The 23,312-nt window shown below is 44.2% G+C and overlaps 1 protein-coding gene and 1 pseudogene across 2 annotated transcripts; one reads left to right on the top strand and one right to left on the bottom strand.

The window, feature by feature from the left end:
* Positions 1 to 13: 13 nt before the first annotated feature.
* On the top strand, positions 14 to 17,190 carry MEDAG (mesenteric estrogen dependent adipogenesis). The gene is made up of 5 exons (XM_084877290.1): positions 14 to 398; positions 9,689 to 9,798; positions 13,119 to 13,231; positions 13,835 to 14,120; positions 16,084 to 17,190. Exons 1-5 carry the CDS (start codon positions 121 to 123, stop codon positions 16,206 to 16,208), a joined length of 912 nt encoding a protein of 303 aa, XP_084733416.1. The 5' UTR covers positions 14 to 120; the 3' UTR covers positions 16,209 to 17,190.
* A 2,948-nt stretch (positions 17,191 to 20,138) lies between these two features.
* Positions 20,139 to 23,312, bottom strand: LOC311619676 (nuclear prelamin A recognition factor-like; annotated as a pseudogene). Its single transcript has 2 exons — positions 23,306 to 23,312; positions 20,139 to 21,586 (listed from the first exon to the last, which is right to left on the bottom strand). The product of its transcript is annotated as a nuclear prelamin A recognition factor-like (transcript).

Genomic DNA, 23,312 nt, shown 5'->3' with positions numbered 1-23,312 from the left:
CGGGCGATATAAGGGCCAAGGGCGCCCGCGCCGCCTCCTCCGCGCCCCGGGCTGCAGCGCTCCATCCTCACTGGCGGCGGGCGGCACCGGAGCGGGCGGACCCGGACTTGGGGCGGCGGGATGGCAGCGGCGGCGTGCGCACCCCCGGCCAGGCCCAGCCTCACGTCCATCTCGTCGGGGGAGCTGCGCAGCCTGTGGACGTGCGACTGCGAGCTGGCGCTGCTGCCCGTGGCCCAGCTGCTGCGCCTGCTGCCGGGCGCCCTCCCGCTGGGCGGGGACCAGCCCGCAGCGCCCGGGGCCGGGGAGACAGCCGCCGCCAGCGGGGGCTTCAACGTCTTCGCCGACGGCCTGGTGCGCGTGGACGGGCAACTCTGCCGCCTCGGCCGCTACATCAAGAGGTGGGTGCGCCTCCCCCACCCCGCCCGCCTCCGGGTCCCCGGGAGTCCCTCTGTCCTTCGCTTCTGGGTGCCCTCACCGGGCCGCCAGCTCTCCCGCCCGCTCTTCCGCCCGGCGCCCAGACATTCGCAGCTGCGCTCGAAGCCGCAGGGGAGCACCCCGCTGGCCAGTGATTTTCCCTTCCTGGCTCCTTCACCGGGTCAGATGAGCTCAAACAGGGCACACCCTTCGGGGATGTTTCAGAGAAGAGACTCACATCCTGACTTCAGCTTGGTGGGAGCGGGGAGAGAATGCTCACTTTTGTGCACTATGAGCTTTATCCAGTGAAGAGACCCTGAGGAGAGCCCTATAAAAGTTCAAAGTGTCCCATCTTTTAATGCTTCAAGTAAATAAATAAATAAATAAATAAATAAATAAATAAATAAATAAACAAATAAACAAACAAACAAACCACAGCTGAGAAGAGAACAAAGTCCCATAAAGTCTAACCCAGGACCCTCTGTGGGCAAACGTAAGTGCTGTGTGCAAGTGTGCATGTGTCAGTTTTCTGAAAATTGACTGCCTGTAATCATGTAAGAGCAGTCTAGGGCTTGGTTCATAGCCGAGTAAACCCACCAGCTATTACAAAGCCTTTGCTGCTGAGAAAGACAGCAGCACTGTGCCACCCGTGGGTGAGATGCAGCCAAGAAGAGGCAAGCAAGAGAAGACATTTAAAATGCCTTCTTCCAGCCGCTGGGTTTTGAATGCCTGAAAAACCATTCCGCAGTAAGAATTTCTCCCTTTCTTAGTGAATAGAAAATTCCGACCCATAAGCAGGGGCCTGGGAGAAACTGAATTAGAAATCAGATTTGCAGAGATTTAAAAAGAAGTTAAGCATTGCATTTGAGAATGATATGAAAAGTAAAAATGCTAAGAATTAGTTGAAGATACAAGTTAGGCTTTTGACAGAGGCAGTTCTCCGAGTCTTAGCAAACAGTGCTGAGAATTTTTAAATGAATTTGTAGTTTGGTTATTAAACTCTTGCTTCAAACATCTCCTACATAAAAGAATATAAGACAGCAGTGACACCTTGGCAGTTTAGAGTCCAGAATAAATAATGACCAGGCAACAGACCAGGGTGCAAACAGTCAGAAAAGCAAGATTTTTGCCATCTAAGCAATTATGTGAGGTTTTTGGATGGTAGGAAAGAGCCAGGAAGAACTGAAAATAATTGAGGTACTGGAAGAAACCATCTGCTTTCCTCTCAGGAACATCCTATGGCAGGGAAAGTAGGCTTTTGTAACTGGGTGTGTAGTCCTGGGAAGGAAACTAGTGTGAATGGAGAGAGCCTTCCAGAAAGAGAGGGAAGACTGAGTTGTAGGCCACGGTGAGAGGTTTGCCCTCATGGATCACGAGGTGGATGCATAGTCAGAATTCAGATTTCCAAAGTTGCTGTTCCTCAGCTTGGCCAAATTTACCCAAATTTACCCTGGGGCTAGCATACAACTACCTCTCTCAAAATATTGCTCCAAAGCAGTGATTTATTCCCTCCCTTCCTCCTTCCCCCCTTTTCTTCCTTTCCTTCCTTTCTTCCTCACTTCTTGCTTCAGTAAGTTTGGCCAGTTTTACTGAAGTCACATTGCACGACTTGCTTTTAACCAGTCTGTCTTGGCAGGCTGCTAAAGGTCACACATCACCTGGGTACCAGCCAGTGTGTGTACGTCAGTGTGTCTAGCGGCTGTGCCCAGGTCACTGTTAGTTCCAGGGGAGTGGTGAACATCAGTTTTGGCTAACAAGGAGTAGCACTCTATTTGGGACTTTGCCGAGGCTGGGCAGTTGGAGAGGATGACAGTTTCTCTTTGCCTTGTCTGTCATCTTCAGAGGTGGCTGTACCCCCACACATACTTTCCACTTTTCATGAGTTGTTGATGGTGCTCTTTCACCAGTGACTTTTTCGTCTTTGTAGTCACCATATTCCTGCCATAGAGCAGCCGAGAAGGTGTGTGTTGGGGGCAGGGGGAGAAAGCAAAGCAATCATTCTTAATCACTTTGGACTGTAGACTTTGGGGAATCAATCACATGTAGATCTTCCCCCCAGAAACATAGAGACACACCCAATGTTGCTGACCATTTGGGCAGCTTATGAGATAGTTGAATTCAGGTTAGGAATCCCTGCTCTGCTAATTATTTTTTCCCTTGCACAGATATTGTTGGTTTGGGATAAGCCCCCAGTGTAAGCAGGGTTTTTTTCCGGGGCCGCAGAAGTGTGTCCTGTGGCTTCACTAGGTCCTTTCCCGAGGAAACCGAAAGGAAAGGAGCTCCTGACCCTGACATTCCTGTGGTTCACTAGCTCAAATCACTGTGGTTTGTTTTCTGACACTTTAACACTTTTCTACATAAATAAGCCCAAGGCAACTTAGGGTGAGGCGAAGTTTTTTTGATGGCCCTCAGGCTTTAAAGCTTCTGAGGATCTGCTTTAAAAATCTTTGTCCTACTTTGTGGGATTTATGGAAAAATCTTTACTATTATTTTTTCCATCAAGCTCTGGATTTCTGTTGGTACTACAAACAAAACCTGCTCAAGATACAAGGTATAAATTATCATTAACTATCATACACACACCTTTTTTCCTGTGAGTGAAGTATAATGTCAAACTCTGGGCAAAGAGGAGCTATAATCCCTGCTTTTCAGTGTTTCCCTAGCATGAGAGAGGCTGCTTGGGTAATAAAAATAAGCCTGACAATAATAACAGGGGTCACTAATGTTTGCTTGAGTACCAGGAATGGGGCACAATGTTTCACAGCTGTTACTTCACAAAAGCGTATGGAGCTCCCCTTTGTGCAGGTGAAAAATTAGGATTGGGCGGGTCAAGTTCTGCACCTAAATGGGATCCTGGGAAGCATGGAGGCAAGGCTCCTATGCAGCCTTGTCTAACTATGCACCCATGTGTTCGGCACACTGCCCCGACCTGAAAGCTTCCTGCATTATTGTAGACAGCAGCTTTCTTGTGAAATCTACAAAAAAATAACTGAAATTACATCAGCCAGTACTCATCATGTATAATCAACCTAAAAGCAAAAGTAAGTCCAGTGGTTGTAAAGAAGCCAGTTAAAGCAGAGAGGCGACTGCTCCTGCCTGTGTTCTACCAGCTGTTAGATGGTGACAGGCACCCTCACCTGGAGGGCAGCCACAGAGGCAGAGAGTGAGGGGCTGGAAGAGGAGACTCACGGAGTTAAGTGAGGACCCCAAGGCAGAGCTGGAACATAGTCAGGTTTGTGCTGGGGAGGCCTCGCCCCCACTCCACAGTGGAAGTACTTGGGCTCCCTCTGCCTGCCCAGCCCACCTCTCAGAAGTGACCTTGGCCCTGACAGGTTTGGCTCAGTGGATAGAGCGTCATTCTGTGGACCCAAGTGTCCCAGGTTCGATTCGGTCAAGGGCATGTGCCTTGGTTGCAGGCACATCCCCAGTAGGGGGTGTGCAAGAGGCAGCTGATCAATGTTTCTCTCTCATCGATGTTTCTAACTCACTATCCCTCTCCCTTCCTCTTTGTAAAAAAATCAATAATATATATATATATGAAGTGATCTTGACTGAGGCCAGGAGGTTGGAAGCAGTGACAGCTCCACGTACAAAGGGCAGCATGGTTACTCTTGTTGTGGCTGAGCTCAGCGGTGCCCATCCTGCCCTCTTGGCTGGTCTTCAGCTTTGGTTCCCATGTCTGAGTCTTGGCTTTGGTGTTTTCCCAGTTCAGCACGGCACCGAGCGATTCTGATGAAGTAATTTTCATGGTGGGCTGAGCTGTGATTTTTATGAGTGCAGTCTCAAGTACATGTGGATGGGTGGGAGAGCCAGCACCAGATGGCCTTGGTTGGAATCCAGGTTCTGTACTTACTGACTCAGTGGCTTGGGAAAGCTACTTCATTTCCATGACTCAGTTTCCTCAGCTGTAAAATAGGAATGATAATTCCTCACTCTTACAGGGTTGCTGTTCAGAGTGAAAATTCATAAAGTACTTAACATAACTATCAGCACATATTGATTACTTGACAATCATTAGCTTTTATATTATTATTAAGCAGCCCCCAAGGCCAAGTGCTTCACACACATTATTTAACCTTTTAGCCACTTTAAGGATTTCCTTTTTAAAAAATATATATATTTTTATTGATTTTAGAGAGGAAGGGAGAGGGATAGAAAGATAGAAACATAAATGATGAGAGAGAATCATTTGATCAGCTGCCTCCTGCACACCCCCTACTGGGGATCGAGCCTGCAACCCAGGCATGTGCCCTTGGCCGAAATTGAACCTGGGACCCATCAGTCCTCAGGCCTGTGCTCTATCCACTGAGCCAAACAAGCTAAGGCACAAATTTCCTTTTGTCAGCTAGATTTGACAGGTGAGGATATGGATCTTGTCAAAGTTAAAAGTCACAGAGACAGAAATCAATTCCAAATCAGATTATTGAAAAGCATCAAGCCTTTGCTGCCTTCTCTCCTGCCTTCCTTCCTCAGGAGACTTACTCTTCCTCAGGAGCCTTGTTCTGGGCTTCCAGACACACCCTGGTCTACTTCTTGCTTTCAGCTCACCTGATGCTTGCCATATGCCTACCTAGAGGCAGGGAGGAAGCCACCCCATTGTTCCCAAGGCCTGGCTAAGCCATGACTCCTCCTGGGTTCTCCATCTTTCTCCTGCTTTGCTCACCATCCACAGAATGCTGGGCCCAACAGAAAGATCACTTTTCTAGTGAGTGTCTCAGCTCAACAAATGGTTCTGACCCCAGGACTCTCCCACTTTTCTCTTATTTAAGTAACTGAGACATAACCCTGTGGAAAGAGCAGACACTGAATGTAGAGATATGAGCATTCCTCCAGTATTTGTGTTTTTGAATGATTAACTAGTTTGTAAACCTCTGAGTGGGAGGGACCATGTCTTAGACCGGTGTTTCCCAGACTTTAAGTAAGCATGCTGGTCTCCTGGAGACTGTGTGGACATACGTTCTGATTGAATAAACCTGGAGAGGGGCCTGGGAATCTGCAGTTCCACAAGCTCCCACATGATGCCAGTGCTGCTCGTTCAAGGGCCACACTTTAAGCAACAAGGTCTTAGACAGTTATTGTTTCATATTGAAATGGTGCATCTTCTTATCTGTCTCCTCAGTGGACTATATGATCCTTGAAAGCAAGACCATTTCTCATGTGTCCCCAATGCCCAGCATATCATTGGTGCAAATGTTTATTGCATATATGAATGGATGAATGAATGAATCATTCTGCAGAGAGAGAGAGAGAGAGAGAGAGAGAATATGAATTCATGCAGTGGGCCTCTAGTATACACCAGAGGCCTGATGAATGAAATTTGTGCATGGTGGGGTGGGCGGGGGAGGGCTGTCCCTGCACCCTCTCCAATCTGGGACATCCATCTCACAATCCAGGACTGCTGGCTCCCAACTGCTCGCCTGCCTGCCTTCCTGATTGCCCCTAACTGCTTCTGCCTGCCAGCCTGATCACCCCCTAGCCACTCCCCTGCTCACCTGATTGATGCTTCACTGCTCCACTGCCAGCCTGTTTGCCCCTAACTGCCCTCCCCTGCAGGCCTGGTCCCCCCTAACTGCTCTCTCCTGCAGGCCTGGGTCCTTCCCAACTATCCTTCCCTGCAGGCCTGGTTTCCCCCAACTTCTCTCCTCTGCCAGTCTTCTCTCCTTAACTGCCCTCCCCTGCTGGCTATTTTGAGTTGGCCATCTTGTGTCCACATGGGAGCAGGATCTTTGACCACATAGGGGCAGCCATCTTGTGTGTTGGAGTGATGGTCAATCTGCATATTAGATAGGATAGAGGCCTACTGCATGGATGGGGGCTGACTGGCTTGCCCTGAAGGATGTCCTGGATCAGGGTGGGGGCTCCCTTGGGGTGTAGGGTGGCCTGGGCAAGGGGCCTGTGGTGGTTTGCAGGCTGGCCACAACCCCTGGTGACCCAAGCGGAGGCCCTGGTATCTGGGGTTTATTTATCTTCTATAATTGAAACTTTGTAGCTGGAGAGGAGCCACGCCTTCTGCTTGCTCCATGGTGGCAGCCATTTCTGTTGTGATTTATGTATCTTCTATAATTGAATCTTTGTAGTCTTAAGCTGAGGCCTGGGACAACCAGGGTGTGCGGAAAGTTTGGCTACCTCCATTGCCAGGGGCGACCCTCATCTCCTGCTCTTTCCAGCTCCATGGCTGCTGCCATTTCTGTTAAATTTATGTATCTTCTATCATTGAAACTTTGTAGCCTTGAGTGGAAGCATAGGCCAGCAAGGGCAGGTGGAAAGCTTGGCTTCCTCCATTGCCAGGGAAACCCAAGCCTCCCTCCTGCTTTCTGAGGCCGTATCCATTTGCATATTAGCTTCTGATTGGCTGTGGCTTGTGGGTGTGGCTTGTGGGCTGGCTTGTGGTGTAGCAGAGTGATGGTTAATTTGCATCTTACTCTCTTATTAGATAGAATATATATATCTTACCTAATAATAGACAAACATGCAAATTGAGTGTACCTCCACTATGCCCACAACCAATCAGGAGTGGGTATGCAAATTAACCCAACAAAGATGGCATATGCAGGTGACAGCAGCCGGGAGGGGCGGGACATCTGCTATGAGGGGAAGGGGGGTGGTGGAAAGAACTACAGAAGCAGTGTTCCAGCTGTGAGTGAGGACTTGCAGGCTCCCGTGTGACTGGGAGCAAAGCCAGGGAAGGAAGGCCTATTCTTGCACAAATATTGTGCAATGGGCCTCCAAAAAAAAAAAAAAAAAAAAAAAAAAAAATATATATATATATATATATATATATATATATATATATATATATATATATATATATATCAGAGAGGAAAGGAGAGATAGAAATATCAATGATGAGAAAGAATCATTGATAGCTACTTGGTATCATTGCCCCCTACTTGGTATCAAGCCCACAACCCACGCATGTGCCCTTGACCAGAATCAACCCTGGGACTCTTTAGTCTGCAGGCCAGTACTCTATCCACTGAGCCAAACCAGCTAGGGCTCCATATTTTTTTAATGAACACACACGCACTCAAATGGAAGCTATAGGTTTGAATTTTCATTCCTCTTTGATCAGTAAATCTTCAGAGCCAAGGGAACTTTAGAGAAGCTTTTCAGATCATGCTACAGATGATGTGAAACCTGAAGGGACTTAAGAAAAAGGCAGGTGTCTTAGAAGGTGGGCAGTGTTTCTGTCAGTCGTGACTCACTAGAAGCAAAAATAGTGTTCTTTTCTCATCCTAACTTTCAAATATTGCCTTCATTAAGCTGTTCTCTTTAGCCTTCAAAACAGAAAAGCTGAGGACAGAAACTGGAGCAATGAAGGATAAACTCTTGCTCATTTTCCCCCCAGATGCTCAGATTGTCCTCCTTTTTTTTTTGTAACTCAAAGGAACCTAGCCCTAGTTGGGTGTCAGAAGCTTACAGAACTTCATTCACCCTGTGGCCAGCAGAATTGGCCAGGATTACAGATACTAATCATTTTGTTGAGCATCTACTATGGACCCAAGTATAGTACATATGTCAACACTACTTGCATTGCATTTAATTGACATACAGAAGGTAATGCTGTTGTATCCCTTACAGATGAAAGCACAGAGTCAGGACAGTTAAGTAACTCACTTAAGGTCACAGTGGGTTGTAGCTGTGGGACTGAGTTCATACAGTCAGTCAGTTAGGGCATGAATTGGATCTTTTCATTTCAAATCACATTGTTCTGCCTTTCAATCTTTGGATTGGAGGCAGGTGTAAAAAATTTCAGCCTAGAAAAAAGCATTTTGGGGCCAGAGTAAAGGCAACAATGAAATGAGAGTTTAAAGGAACCATCTTCAGCTGTTTGCTTTTCCTCCTTAATGATAACATCAGCAAATATAGTAAGTACCCAGTTCACAGAAACAATATTTGCATTAGTAATTCAGAAATGTGCACGATTAAAGATAAAACAACTAATCCCTAAAACAGTCTAGTATGGCTCCTCCAAAATAAAACAAGTGGTTGGATGCCAGATACTTAAATATTCGTGAGATTAACAACTTGATTCTCAATCTTTTTTTGCATTTTGGTGACTTACATATCCAAATTTTATAACAGCAAGTTCAAAGGAATTCTCATATTTCTTTATTTCATTGGAGCTTAGAGGTGTTTAACAATTGGACCATAACGGGGAGGTTGGGAATAGATGACTTGAGAAAGTATTTCTTGTGACCTGAATCGGTAAGTAGGGATCTTGCCTCCATCTCTTTGTCTGAGTTCTGTTACCAGCTCTCATATAAGCAGTGTCTCCACACCTCTGAGGTACAGGGATAACTGCCATGCTCTGCCATAATGTTAACAGGCCCCTTAAGATCCTAAAAGTGCTTCTAAATCATCAAAGGAAGAATACATTATGTTGAGCATAGCTTTATTATTCAGGGGATCTTATCAATTCAGATTCTAAAAGAAAAGAATGACTCATGTGTAGGTGACCTATTAAAGCCAGCATGTGGCTATCCAGAACACTCTTCCCCCCCACCTCAGCCCCCTTCTCTGAACACGCCAAATCCATAGTGTACCAAAAGCCATCCATAGAATTCTGGAGCAAACTGGTTATTTTCACACCTAGTGGTCATTTCCCAATTGAAATTTTTATCTTTTCCCTACCAATGACACATTGGGTCAGATGATGGATTGTATATAGGCAGAGGCAGGTGTTATCATGTGCATCATCAGAATAGTAATAAAAACTACAGTTTTTCTGGCTGTGCCAGAGAGTGACAATCTGACCATGGATGCTGAGAGAGCAGAGGAGTCGCTTTGAGGAAATGTGACTATTAATTGACTCTGTGATGAAAAGGTGGGAGACTGTGAAAACCCACCTTGGATGGCTCACAGGTGGTACCTGACTCCTGCTCTGACATCGTTTGTCTCTTTTTTATGTTTAATCCATTCAGTCTTGCCCTTTTCTTCTCTTGCTATGAGAGTTTCCCCCCTCTTCTTCTCTCCCTACCCCTCTGCACCCACAGGCCTCACTGGCCCCTCCTCTTCTCATCTCTCTCTTGTCTGCTGGACCAAGTCCTTAGCAGCTGAATACACGGAAGGCAGAGGGAACAGGAGAGCCCTGGGGAACCCCTGAACTGCTACCCTCTTTCCCAGCCTCACTTCTCCTCTGCAATGACACATTTTAGAGGACCTACCTCTCTCAAAGGGACTAGGAATGTGGCAGGCACCTGTCCAGACATCCCTTTCCCAACTTAGTTGGGCAGGTATATTACATTTGCAGTTATCTCTGCTTTTTTCATAGGTATGTGGAACTGACCAACTACTGCGATTATAAGGACTACAGGGAGACTATACTGAGCAAACCAATGCTGTTCTTTATCAATGTACAGACCAGAAAAGACACCTCCAAAGGTTGGTATCTAACTTTGGTTGGGTTCTGCCTTGGGCTGTGGACTGTGGCATACTGATGTCAGAAATTGGGTAGGGAGAAAGCAGGGTGTTGTCCGCTTGTGACAAGGATGGAGCCAGAAGCCTGGTGTGTCAGGCCATCTGAAGCACAGCATGAGCCTGCAGATCAAACCTCTGCATAAGCCCGGGGCAGTAGCCCTGTGTCTGAGTTTTATTTCATACTTTCTGTCAAGACAGGAAGTGTTTTTACATTTTGAGCCTGCAGGGGTTGCAAAAATGACTGAAATGATGAAGATGAGGGTATGTAATACTCTCTACCACGTATGAGACACTTAGGTGTTCCAGGCCTGCTCTAGCGTCAGCTGGCACAACAGCCCCACTGGGCTTTTCATTCGAACGGGAACATTTTGGACATGAAAGGAAGTACTGTGACTAATTTGCTCAGGCAAATTAGGATGCATGGTCATCCAACTTGAGGTATTTGTGCTACCCCCATTTTATAGATGACAAAACTAAGATAAAGAAAATAAATACCTGTAGATGCTTTTATGTCTCATTCTATGATATTTAAGTTTCAGTTTTAGAAATGTCTCTTTATGGATTCTTCCAAGAAATCATACTGGCTGTTAACAGCCATATTAACACAAATTCCAAGATGAAGAATATCTCAATTTCCCTTTCTTCCTCCTGCCAGAGATGGGAAATCATGGGGGAAATAATGGACATAATGATAGAAATAGAATTTTTGAAATTTATTGCAAAACAACATTCTTGTCATTCCAAGGTAACAAGAAAGAATCTACAAGGTCCAAATAAACTTCCTTAAACATTCAGTCTCATCCAGATTCCTGGAGCTATTCTCTGCTTATTTCAATCCAGAGTCATTCAGATTTTCTGCTCACTTTTTTTTAAAAAATATATTTTATTGATTTTGTACAGAGAGGAAGGGAGAGAGATAGAGAGTTAGAAACATCAATGAGAGAGAGTCATCGATCAGCTGCCTCTTGCAGACCCCCTACTGGGGATATGCCTGCAACCAAGGTACATACCCTTGACCTGAATCGAACCCGGGACCCTTCAGTTCCCACGCCGACGCTCTATCCATTGAGCCAAACCGGTTTCGGCTCTGCTCACTTTTTAACTCAAAGTCAGGATGTTCTGGACACTTGTAGAGCATCTGAGCCCCTGATGTTATTTGGCTTGATGATGGCCATTAATCCCTAAATTTCTCTAGAGATATAAATCACAGATGCATTAAGTATACCTCCTGATCTATCTCTCAGAAGGAATCGTAAGAATAAGAGATCTATCTATTTTAACATTTTAATGTAAGTGCAGGGTGTGGGACAGGGAGGTACTTGTAGGTGGCCTACAAAAGGTACACGGTTGTATAACTATTGTGGGAGGAGGTATAGAAACCCAGGGCTGATTCATTGTAAGGAAAGCCATGATACGAAGAGAGAGTTAATGCTACAAAAGCTTAAGTAAGACGGTGAAGTTTAAATTGTGAAAATCGTGATTAAGATAACATGATGTCCAGCCCAGCTGCTATATCTTAAACTGTACTTTTGCTCAAATTAGAAAAAGCCACCATTAGCTCAAGACAATTTACTAATTCTTCCCATAATTTTTCATAATAAACACACAAATAAGTTTGTGACTGTGAATAGTCTCCTTCAGGTTGTGCTGTGTACAACCTGGGCAATCAATATAGGGGTGTGCGGAAGCAGCGAAGTATGCCTGCCCCGAGAACGCACAAAGGCCCTGGTTTGCTTTGTGTGAAAGTAAATTTAAGGTATAAAATAGCTTGCTTGTTTTACTTGTTTTGTTATGTCTGACTCAAAGAGTATATATCTAAAATGCCCAAAAATAATTTAGGAGAAAGACAGGGGTAGAAAAATTAAGATGAATAAGGTCAGTGCAAAGCTTAGTTTAAAATGTGTTCCTCAAGGATGTAACATGTGCTATTGGTGGACCACAGTTTTCATGCTGAAAGCCAAGGAAAAATGTTGAGTTCTCAAAATCACCTAATGGCTGGCCCATGTGTTTAAACAGAGGCCGGCAGTCTATGTTATGTGTCTCCTTAGAAAAAGCACTTCAGTAATTCTGGGGGCTGAAAAGTTAAGGGGCTGTTGGTTAATAGTATTTCAAATTTCTTAATGAGTAGACAATCTTCATTTGCTTAGATTATATAGAATTGGATAAAATTGGATTTAAGAGATTACAAAAACAAAAAATAACAACAAAAACATAACAAAACCTCAACCGATGGTTTTTTTTCTCCAGCATCTGGAAGGGTTCAGGAATCTGGAGAAGGCACTGCATGTCAATTAATAAAGAGACTAGAAATATAATATAAATTTGCAATCCATGGGGGAGCCAAAGGAAGCTTAGCTATAGTAGGTAAATTCTATCTCTGGATCTAGGGCTCTTTTTATTCCCACCTTTTGCCCTATAGCAAGTTAGATATACATATCAAAGGTAAGGTTTAGTATGCATTAGGTATTGTCAGTTTTGGGGGAACTGCCAATGTTTGGCCAGCAGGAGGCAATAGCATGTAGATTGAAATGCCCTTAGCTGTCTGGTAACAGGCAATATATGCAGATCTTCAGGCTTGGGGAAATTCTTTCGGCTATTCCAGTAGGCAATAATATGTATTCATTCCTTGTTGAAGGCTCAAGGTCCACCAACCTTTTGATGAACTTCTTGCATTTATGACATTTTAGAATTAGCCTCCAGCTCTCAACTGTACCAGGACACAGACATGGTGTAATTTAAGCAATGGGGGGGACTTCTTTCCCACTGGGGATTGTTAGGGCACAGAAGAGAGTCCATCTCAAATTGCCTCGATTCATAACACCCTTTGGCAGAATCAAAGTCCCTGGGAAGAAGGGTTTAGTGGGAGGGGGAGATATGGGGCAGCCTTCTTCCCTGGACTTGGCTGATGTTTTGTTTTGCAAATGACAACGTGTGAGTGACAGTCAGGTCATTGTTCAAATATCCAGGAGCACTAGCCATCCCATGTTTCTTTCTCACTTCAGCTCCCTGTGCTGCATGCTTCTGTGGAGGCTCAGTTCTCATTTCTGATAACGATGATTTCCCAGACAGAAGTGACAAAGTGCAGCCCAGGGGGTCCTGGTTCCTTCTCATCTGCAAAATTCTCTGAATGTTTCTAGAAATTTGGTGAGGTTTTGGAGTGAGGGGGACTAAAAATGAATAAAATCTGCAAATAAGTTGGGAATCACTGCTTTGTCCAACACTAAGAAGTATGTTATGTCACACGTGAACACTTCTTTTTTTGAATTCTGCTTCCAAATTTCTAGAAAGAACATATGCCTTCCTTGTTAATACAAGGCACCCTAAGATAAGAAGACAGATAGAGCAAGGGATGGACATGGTCATTTCCTCGGTGATTGGAGAAAGCTACCGGCTCCAGGTAAGTGTTAGCCTGTCTGAATCCAGGACTGCTGCCACAGAGAGAGGGGTTCCAGCACTTCGTATAGGGCTGAGTCCCTAGAGCTCAGCTATAATTTAGCTGAGTCCAGACATAGATGTTTTCTATTGCTTCATAATCACTACCAATAAAATAAGCAGAGTTTGTAGCAACTTATTGGAAATGGGATAATAATTAATGCCAGTTTGACCAAGCACTTCAAGGTCTGTAGATGTAATATGATTCTAATACATATGTTTTTGTTAAGGCAATGGTTGAGCGTTAACCCATGAACCAGAAGGTCAATGTTTGATTCCCAGTCAGGGCACATGCCCAGGTTGTGGGCTTAATCCCCAGTAGGGGGCATGCAGGAGGCAGCCAATCAATGGTTCTCTCTATCAGTGATGTTTCTATCTCCCTCTCCCTTCCTCTCTGAAATAATTTTTTAAAAGTTAAGGCAACTGTTTAAAAGTATCTGCCAGAATGAAAGAAAAATAAGAGGTGTGACATTTTGGACATTTGGGCAGTTGTTAGTAACATAGAATTCTAGGATATAAAATTATCATTATATGCATTAAATTCATCAAATGTTTCTCTCTCTTTCAGTTTGATTTTCAAGAAGCAGTAAAGAATTATTTCCCTCCAGGAAATGAGGTGGTTAATGGAGAAAATTTGAGCTTTGCCTATGAGTTCAAAGCTGATGCATTATTTGATTTCTTCTATTGGTTTGGGCTCAGCAATTCCACTGTAAAGGTGAATGGAAAAGTTCTGAATTTGTCAAGTACAAGACCAGAAAAGAAGGAGACAATTAAATTATTTCTGGAAAAAATGAGTGAACCATTAATTCGAAGGAGCAGTTTCTCTGACCGAAAATTCAGTGTAACTTCTAGAGGTATGTTTAAAATCCTCATAGTTAAATATAAAGGTAGTATAGTATAATGGGAGTGGAGAGTTAATACCTGGAAAAGATAAGGCCTTTAGATAAAGGGAAATATATCACATTATTCAGAAAGTAAGAAGTGAGACATGTTTACTACCAAAAAGAAATATAGTATTAGCTCCTTAAAGTTTTCTGACATAGTAGTTATATTGTGCAGCACACCCAGAAAAATAATCTTAAAATATATTATTAATTTAAATACATATTAATGCTCATTGAATATTGTTAACATTTATTTAAATATTATGAAAGAATGATGCTTTTTTGGTGTGCATATTCTGGCAACAGATATGAACAAAGGTGTCAGCTGGAGGAGGAGTCTACATGGTCAGTAGCTATCAATTTTACTTCAATTAAAATAGTTGGCCCTGGCTAATGTGGCTCAGTTGACTGGAGCATTGTCCATCAATATAAGGAAAGGTTTCGGGTTCAATTCCAGTCAAGGCACATACCCAGGTTATAGGTTCCACATACATGAGGCAACTGGTTGAAGTTTCTCTTTCATATAGATTTTTCTCTCTCTTCTCCTCCTTCTCTAAAATCAATAAACATATCCTTGGGTGAGGATTAAAAAAATTGGAAGGGTTCTCCAGAGTTTGTGAGATCACAGTGAACAAATGACATATTATACGTGGTACATTCTGGATTTTGATATCCAGTGCCTCTTTCCTCGGAGTTGAGGAGACTTGTCAGGCTGCTGTGGCTGAGCAATGACACCAGTCACACCGCTGAGTCTGTTGTCTTTGTCCTATGATAGTTGGGCTGTAAAAAGTCCTTGAATCAGGATTTTTGCTGCTAATTCCAACAAACAACCAAAACAAACAAAAAAAACTCCACCAGTCTCTATGAACCTATAGCTTTCAAAAAGTTTGAATGTGAAATACAGGTATTCATTAATTGTATTTAATACAGTTGCTTTCTCCCGATGTTTTAGCAAAATGCTTATTCTGGCTATTTCTTATCTTGGAAGTAGCCCATCTGTCTCTGTTTCTCTGTCTCTCCTTCTGATTCCTCCTCCCCTCATTCCCTCTCTTCCCTCCCTCCCCCATCCATCTCTCTCCTTCCCTACCCCCTCTCCCTCTCTCTTCTCCTTCTGCCCATCTCTCTCCCACTCCCCTTCTCCCCCTTCCTCTCCTTTTTTCTCCCTCCTTCCACGTTGCTTTAGCTTTCTCTGTCTCAGTGTTCCTTGCAAAGATGCCTCTGTACTCTGCTCCTTTGCAGTAGTGTGTGTGTGTGTGTGTGTGTGTGTGTGTGTGTGTGTGTGTGTGTGTTGGGGAGTGTTACCCTGATCTTTTTTGGGGCAAGATGAGCTTACCTGGTTGTGGCAGTCCCAGATGCCTAGTTCTTCTTGTGACACCCCTCCAACCTTACTCACTACCATAGCAGCCTGGGTAGGGTTTTACTGTTTCACTGTTGCTCACCCTCTGTCATGTAGGTTGTGCAGGGTGCCCACTGCCATCCTGGGGACAACAGGGGTATGTGAACTTGGATGGTGCTTCCTTAAAATTTACTCTGAGCCGGCCCTGGAGCCACTTCCACTCCAGAGCCATGGGGAAGGGTTCTTCAGGACTGACCAGAAAGGTCATGTCATGGCAGAAGGCAGAGCTAGGATGCACCAGTGGTCCAACCTTTGTCCTAAGCTGAACCAACTTTGGGCCTTTTGGCATCAAGTGAGAAAAGGCTCATGCAACTCACTGCAAAGCTACTCTGGCCAAGGTAAAGCAAAGGACAACGCAGGTCCTACTGGTAAACAAAATGTAACCCATTTCTATTGCGCTTTTGGGATTTCTGAGGAAGCCAGGATCCTCTCTTCAGTGTTGAAATGGTTCCTTGTATATTGTATGAGTCCTGAAGGCACTGCGTGTTTGCTTCTGTTTTCCAGTGATGGCAATAATGTCTGTTTTACTTCTTTCAGGTTCAATAGATGATGTTTTTAACTGCAGTCTGTCACCCAGATCATCTTTGATGGAGCCTCTTTTGGCAGAATTACCATTTCCAAGTGTTCTGGAATCTGAAGAGACACCTAACCAATTTATCTGATTGGACTGAACATGGTCTAGTTCCTTCTACACTCCAGACCAACTGGAGGTTGAGAGGAGGAGGGAAGATGTGGGAGGCAGGCCTTCCACCCTCTGGTCCACCCTCTGCTCCTCCAAGCAAGTGCTCCTCTCACATTTCCCTGGGTGCTGCCTTGCCCTGGCAGGCTCCATGTAGCTGACTTCAGGATGGGAGGGCACTGCCCTCATGGCTGGGTATCCCCTCCTGAACACTTGTCCAAAGAGGCAGAGGGACCAGCGGGGTCCTGCCACCCTGAGTGCTTTGTGTAGGACCTTGACACCCAGAGGGTTTCTTTGGCAGTCTCTGTAGGACCAGTCTGACTTGGGCATTGACCACGATGCTTCATAAATCACGGCTTGGCCCTCTGCTTGGAACATCCTCGTGAACCCAGACTTAGCCAGCACAGCATTGGTCGTTCTGTTCTTTTGCAAACATGGCTGGGCACCTTTCACTGGAAGGCAAGTGTGTTTCTCATCCTGCTTTTAGGAGAACCATTCTAGGTAAAACTTGCTGGCGATTAGCCAGGTTGGCAGGATGGCAGTCCTGCCACCTGCTGCCTAAAATTTGAACTCCCTTGACCTCCCTCTTTTTGTTTTTTTTTGAAATATATTTTATTGATTTTTTTACAGAGAGGAAGAGAGAGGGATAGAGAGTTAGAAACATCGATGAGAGAGAATGATCGATCAGTTGCCTCTTGCACACCCCCTATTGGGGATGTGCCCGCAACCAAGGTACATGCCCTTGACCAGAATCAAACCTGGGATCTTTCAGTCCCCAGGCTGATGCTCTACCACTGAGCCAAACCGGTTTCAGCTTGGCCTCCCTCTTAACAAAGCAACGGGTGTAGAAAGAGGCCAGGTGATGTGCAACAAAACAATGATGGGAAGGATCATGATTCCATCAGTGTCTTCTTTCTACACAGAAATGATATGAAAGCACATTATGTCAGTTGGGTATTTTTTTTTTTTTTTACTTTTTTATTGAATTTATGAGGGTGACATTAGTTAATAAAATGATATAGGTTTCAGGTGTACAATTCTAATATATGTCATCTTATATTTTGTGCTTATCACTCTCCATTACCATTTATCCCCTTTATATCAGTTAGGTATCTACACTAATAAAAGAGAAAAATGCTAATTGACCATACCTTTGCTATGCTCACAGGCAATAAGAGGGAGTATGCAAATTAACCCAACAAAGATGGCAGTTAATTTGCGTACATGAGGGAGGGAGGAGTGAAGACTGAAGACAGCAGAGAAGGAAGAAGGAGGGAAAGTGGAAAGCAAAATGGCTGCTGGAGAAAAAGCACGCGCAGTGTGTGTGGCCTCAGTGGCGGGTGTGGTGGGTTGGGTGGCAGTGGCCATGGGTGGGGCAGGGTGGGTGGGGTGCAGAGAGGTGGGGGGCAGAAGAAGTGGCAGTGGCAGGCGGAAAGCCTGCTGGAAGTCTTGCAGGAATCTTCCTGCAATGAGCCCCTAGTTTTAAATGTCTTTAGCAATCCTTACACTAAAAGCAAAATAAAGGAAAGCTACAACATTACCACAATACATTGTTACATCAATCAATTTCTTACCTATAGCTACAATGGAATTCTTCAAAAAAGAAAAAAAAAAAAGTCCTATCTATATATAAAAGCTGATTGAGTAAATCACTCCATATGCTTATAATGAGAAAGATTTATGAATCCCTAGTATAATTTTTTTCTATCCTTGAAAAAAAAGTCTTTGTATTTCAATAGCATTACCAATTGTCTTTTTTAATATTTGAGATGTTATATACTATCTTTGTGCAATTAAAACTTTCTTATAATTCAACATATAATTAATTAAATCTGTGACCAAGTGTGTGTGTGTGTGTGTGTGTGTGTGTGTGTGTGTGTGTAAGAGAGAGAGAGAGAGAGAAAGAGAGACAGAGAGAGAGAGAGAGAGAGGGAGAGATATCTTTCCATTGTGCTTTGTATATTTTCCTGGTGTCTTATTAAATGACAAGGAAAATTGTGGTTTTCACAGCCACACTCCAGAGCTTTTTTAAGACCTGTACTATGCAGTATTTTGAGAAAAGTAACAAAATTTGATATGATCTTAGTAATAGAAGAGGATAAATAGTTATTATTCAACTCAGTGCCAAATGAATATTAACAATAAAATGAGTTTTATGCTAGGACAAACAAACCTTGGGTAAATATCAAATATTAAATGCTTTCCAAAGAAAATAAAAACTCTTCACAAAAATTGACAAAGAGGATTTTTTGAGAGTAGCTGAGTTAAGAAAACCCATCAGCAATCACTCCAGGAATGAAGTAAAGGTCTGGACATTTTCATTTATAAAAAAACACAAAAATTTGTCAACTGTGAACCAAATACATTCAGTCATTCAATATTCACTCAGTAAAATTTTATTGACTGTAAGGAAACATACATTGTGTTAATGTATTCTATTAGCAAATATCACAGAAAAATGATATTGGGCAATCTTTAAAATTGGATCTTCCTCTCATAGTGGCACAATTTACAATAGCTAAGATTTGTAAACAGCCAAGGTGCCCAGCAGCAGATGACTGGATCAGAAAACTATGGTACATCTAACAATGGAATACTATGCTGCCATAAAAAGAAGAAATTCTTACCATTGCAGCAACCTGGGTGGAGTTGGAGAACATTATGCTAAGTGAAATAAGCCAGTCAATGAAAGAAAAAGACCACATGATCTCATTCATTTATGGATAACAAAGATAATTACAATCTGATAAAAAATATATCAATAGATACAGAGACAGTAAATCATCAAACAGAATGTCAAATTACAGCAGGAAGGTTAGGAAGAGGTAGGGGAGATAAGAGATAAATGGACGCAAAACTCGGGGGGGGGGAGGGCATGTATGGGAGTGGGGTGGGGGAGCAATGGTAAGATATGTACACATATAATACCTTAATAAAATTTTTTTTAAAAGAAAAAATTTTAATTGGATCTTCCTGGGTAAAAGTGGCCTCAATCTAGGTGTAAAATGGCCAAATTCAGCTATTTTTAACAGTTTAAGATCAATGGAAATATACAGGACAATAGTGACCTAAGCAATTCATCTATTTAATTCATTAATTCATTCATTTATTCATTCAACACATATGATTTACTACCTGCAGTTCACTGAGGTAGATGTTGGCATATAAAAGTACCTAAAGCATGGCCTGAGCTTTCAAGGAACTTCCAGTCTTGAAAGAGAAGACAGGTGTACAAGCTATTAAGAATAATAAAATGAGTGCTATGCGAAAAGTTCAAAATGGCAAGCATCTATGATGCTTATGATCCAGTTTTGAAGATAAAATTGATGATGCATAACTGTAAAATTTAGTTTTAAAACAAATCTACAAGTGTTGATTTATCAAAATGTCTGATTTAGCTAAGATCTCAGTGAAAGATTCACATTGGAGGCTATTAATTTATTCCAACAAGAATGCAAATCTGAACATTATCTACAGAATGAGGGAGTGTTCTTCTCATTACCTCAGGGTGAAAGTTTGATTTTTGGCTGAAAGATAATATTGCCCAATATTTAATAATCAGATCAATTGTCTTTTTACTGTTTCAAATACTCTATCTTCAAAGAGCAAAGTTATATTCCTCCTTGAGAAAGTCAAGCCCTAGCTGGTTTGGCTCAGTGTTTAGAGCCTTGGCCTATGGACTGAAGGGCCCCCAGTTTGAGTCCTGTCAAGGGCACATGCCTGGGTTGCAGGCTAGATTCCCATAGGCAGCCAATCCATAATTCTCTCTCATCACTGATGTTTCTACTTTTCTCTCCCATTCCTTTCCTTTCTGAAATTCAAAAGAATGCACATCTATTACTCCCTTTAGTAATATATGTGCATTCTTTTGAATTTCAGAAAGGAAAGGAATGGGAGAGAAAAGTAGAAAGGGAGTCTATAAAGAATTTTAAAAATTCTATAAGTAATGGGAGTGTCATTAGAATAAATTATTGCTTTTGAAGATGATGATAGCACCTCTCAGAGGGAGGAAGCCAACAGATGGGGAACAGGGAATTCTGAAAACCAAAGCGATGACAGAGATGCTAAGCCTTTCCTTCACACGTCTGACACCCCTACTCAGGCAGCCTGCAGGCCAGGCATCTGCTGGACCTTTACCACTTGATGTCCTGGCAGGCTGCCCTGGGCCCTGCTAGGCAGTGTGCAGGGCTGCCTGGGCCAGGGGGAGTTGCCCCAGCCACTCCTGATACAGCTCCTGCACATGGGCGCTGGTCTCTGGGGCCACGCCTGGAAGGCAGCATAGATCCTTCCATCTGCTGCAGCAGTGCCCTGTCTGCACGCCCGTCATCCGCCTGGGCCTGGCCTGGCCCCTGCCGCTTAGGCATCCCCGGCACAGGCCAGGACTTCCATGAAGTGGCAGGGAACTCGCCCCTCTACAGCTTCAGGACCACTTCTGGCTGTTCTGAAAGCTGTAAGCAGCCTCAAAGCGCAGCAGAACCTCTCTGTCTCTTTCAAGGGTGACCTCCTGGCAGTCTTTGTTCCTCAGGGTGCGGTAGGTGAGCACTCCCACGTCCCTGTTAAACAGCTCTTTGGCCATGGGCCTGAAGAAGTGTGCCTGTCGGAGCTGGCACCCTCGTGGAGCCTCACCTCCTCCTTCTTTGTGTCTCCAAAAAGAGTGTCCACAGTGGTGTTATTTGAGGCGAGGTCACTTTGCTCCATTATCTGGATAATTTCACCTGAGGTTAACACTCAGCCAGCACCCCGGGAACTATGTAAGCTGTAGGAACATCTTCTCAAAGGGCCTCCAGTTTCCTGTCATAACACGGGGCCACAATGACGTGGAAAATCTTGTCTGGGGACAGGTTCTGCCATCTGGCAAAGTAATCCTTCACCAGAGACCCCATGATCTGCTGGGAGACTCGGCCGTTCAGAGGTGGGGGTGATGGGGTGACTCGGCACCTGCTCTGCATATCGGACCCAGCCGGGGCAGCAGAGGTCAGCATGGGTAGCCGGGGCTCTTCCTCATGGTGCTGGCAGTACTGACGCACAAATTCCTTCTGACTCTCCAGGATGCTGAAGTCCGCAGCTATCTTCACGCCAAAGACAGTGCGCCCCAAGGCTTTTGAGAAAGCTGCAGAGTCTTTTTGGATGCGTCAGTGGCCCTGAGGTTAAATTTAGCAGTGAAAAAAGGCAGAGACTAAGGACAAAGGGACACTGCCAGCACCTTGTGCTGTGAGGTATCACATCTCTTATGAAGGTTAAGAACATGGAAGAAGTCCTTGGTGTTCTGTTGAGAAACTTGAACTCCTTCCTCTGCGGTCACACAACTGTCACATGCCAGGAAGTCACTCAGAAATGTCTTGGCAGCTGAAACCAGTTTGGCTCAATGGATAGAGCATCGGCCTGTGGACTGAAAGGTCCCAGGTTCGATTCCTGTCAAGGGCATGTACCTTGGTTGCAGGCACATCCCCAGTAGGGGATGTGCAAGAGGCAGCTGATCAATGATTCTCTCTCATCGATGTTTCTAACTCTCTATCCCTCTCTCTTCCTCTCTGTAAAAAATCAATAAAATATATATTTTTTTAAAAATCTTGGCATTGGCCAACTTATGGAATTCTCCATTCTCTCCATTCTCCTGAGCCGGACTCCAGATATTGACTGTGACATTCTCTTGGTCATCAGTTTTTTTTGTTTGTTTGTTTTTGTGTTTTTTTTTTTACTATATTCCTTCGGTGTGCAGTGATCGGACTTCATCAGGAGTGGGGTAGGTGGGAGCTGGCTCGAGTGACCTGGAGGAGGCATGGGGAGAGCAGTCACCACTGGTGCTGCTGGCGGTATCCTTTCTTCTTTGTGGAGCATCTAGGGAGGGGAAGCTGCAGTGCCTGAGGCTGAGTTCCAGGAGGCTGGCATCATGCTGGAGGCGCTGGTCTGTTGTGCCTGGCTTGTACTCTGGAGATTGAACCTACAGAACTACCAAAGCAGCCAGTCCCCAGTTCCACCCTCAATTCCGGCACCATTGATTGGAGTCTGAGGGCTAGGAGGAGGGACCAATTGGTCTGCCTTCCACCCATTCACCAGTCTCTACTGCCACATATTCATTGGAGTGTGAAGGACCCCGGTTCCCTCATTAGCCATTCCTTGATCAATGGAGCTTGAGGGCTGGGGGATGGACTGGTCATCTGCTCGGTTGTTATGGAACCAGTCTCCTGGTCAGACTCCCAAGGGAACACTTCACATATTAGCCTTTTATATAGATAGATAGATAGATAGATAGATAGATAATATTCCATTGTGTAAATGTATCATAGTTGTTTTTTTTTATACACTCATCTATTGATGGGTATTTAGGTTATTTCCAGATCTTAGCTATTGTAAATAATGCTGTTATGAATATAAGGGTGCATACATTCTTTTGAATTAGTGTTTCTTGGGATATATTCCCAAAATTAGGATCATTGGGTCAAAAAGTTCATTTTTAATTTTTTAAGGATCTTCCATATTGTTTTCCATAGTTGTTGCTCCAGTCTACATTCCAACCAGCAGTGTACTGGAGTACCCTTTTCTCCTCTTCCTTGCCAGCACTTATTGTTTGTTGATTTATTGATGGCAGCCATGCTGGCAGGCGTGAGGTGATAGTTCATTGTGTTTTAATTTGAATCTTTCTGATGATTAATGATGTTGAGAATCCTATATAATAAAGAAGTGATATGCAAATTGACCATCACCCTCACACACAAGATGGCCACCACAAGATGGCCAGCAGGAAAGGGCGGTTGGGAGGGACCAGGCCTGCAAGGGAGGGAAGTTGGGGGTGATCAGGCCAGCAGGGGAGAACAGTTAGGGGTGAGTGGGCTAGCAGAGGAGAGCAGTTGGGGGCAACCAGGCCTGCAGGGGAGGACAGTTGGGGGGACCAGGTCGGCAGGGGGGACCAGTTAGAGGCAATTGGGCTGGCAAGAGAACAATTAGGTGTTGATCAGGCTGGCAGGGGAGTGGTTACGGGGTGATCAGGCTGGTAGGCAGAAGTGATTCGGAGCAATCAGGCAGACAGGCAGGCGAGCAGTTGGGAGCCAGCAGTCCCGGATTGTGAGAGGGATGTCTGACTGTCCAT

Source organism: Pipistrellus hanaki (genome assembly GCF_964339955.1).
Source record: "Pipistrellus hanaki genome assembly, chromosome: 3".
Classification (NCBI taxonomy): Eukaryota; Metazoa; Chordata; class Mammalia; order Chiroptera; family Vespertilionidae; genus Pipistrellus; species Pipistrellus hanaki.
Note: the sequence above shows the minus strand (reverse complement) of the source record. Positions and strands in the feature narration are given on the sequence as shown.

What these genes read in the sequence shown, in the direction of transcription:
- MEDAG (XM_084877290.1), top strand. Translation starts at nt 121, where the DNA reads ATGGCAGCGGCGGCGTGCGCACCCCCGGCCAGGCCCAGCCTCACGTCC. An exon ending in GAGAAAGCTACCGGCTCCAG is followed by an intron (nt 13,232 to 13,834) that starts GTAAGTGTTAGC and finishes TCTCTCTTTCAG; the next exon opens with TTTGATTTTCAAGAAGCAGT. An exon ending in ATTCAGTGTAACTTCTAGAG is followed by an intron (nt 14,121 to 16,083) that starts GTATGTTTAAAA and finishes TACTTCTTTCAG; the next exon opens with GTTCAATAGATGATGTTTTT.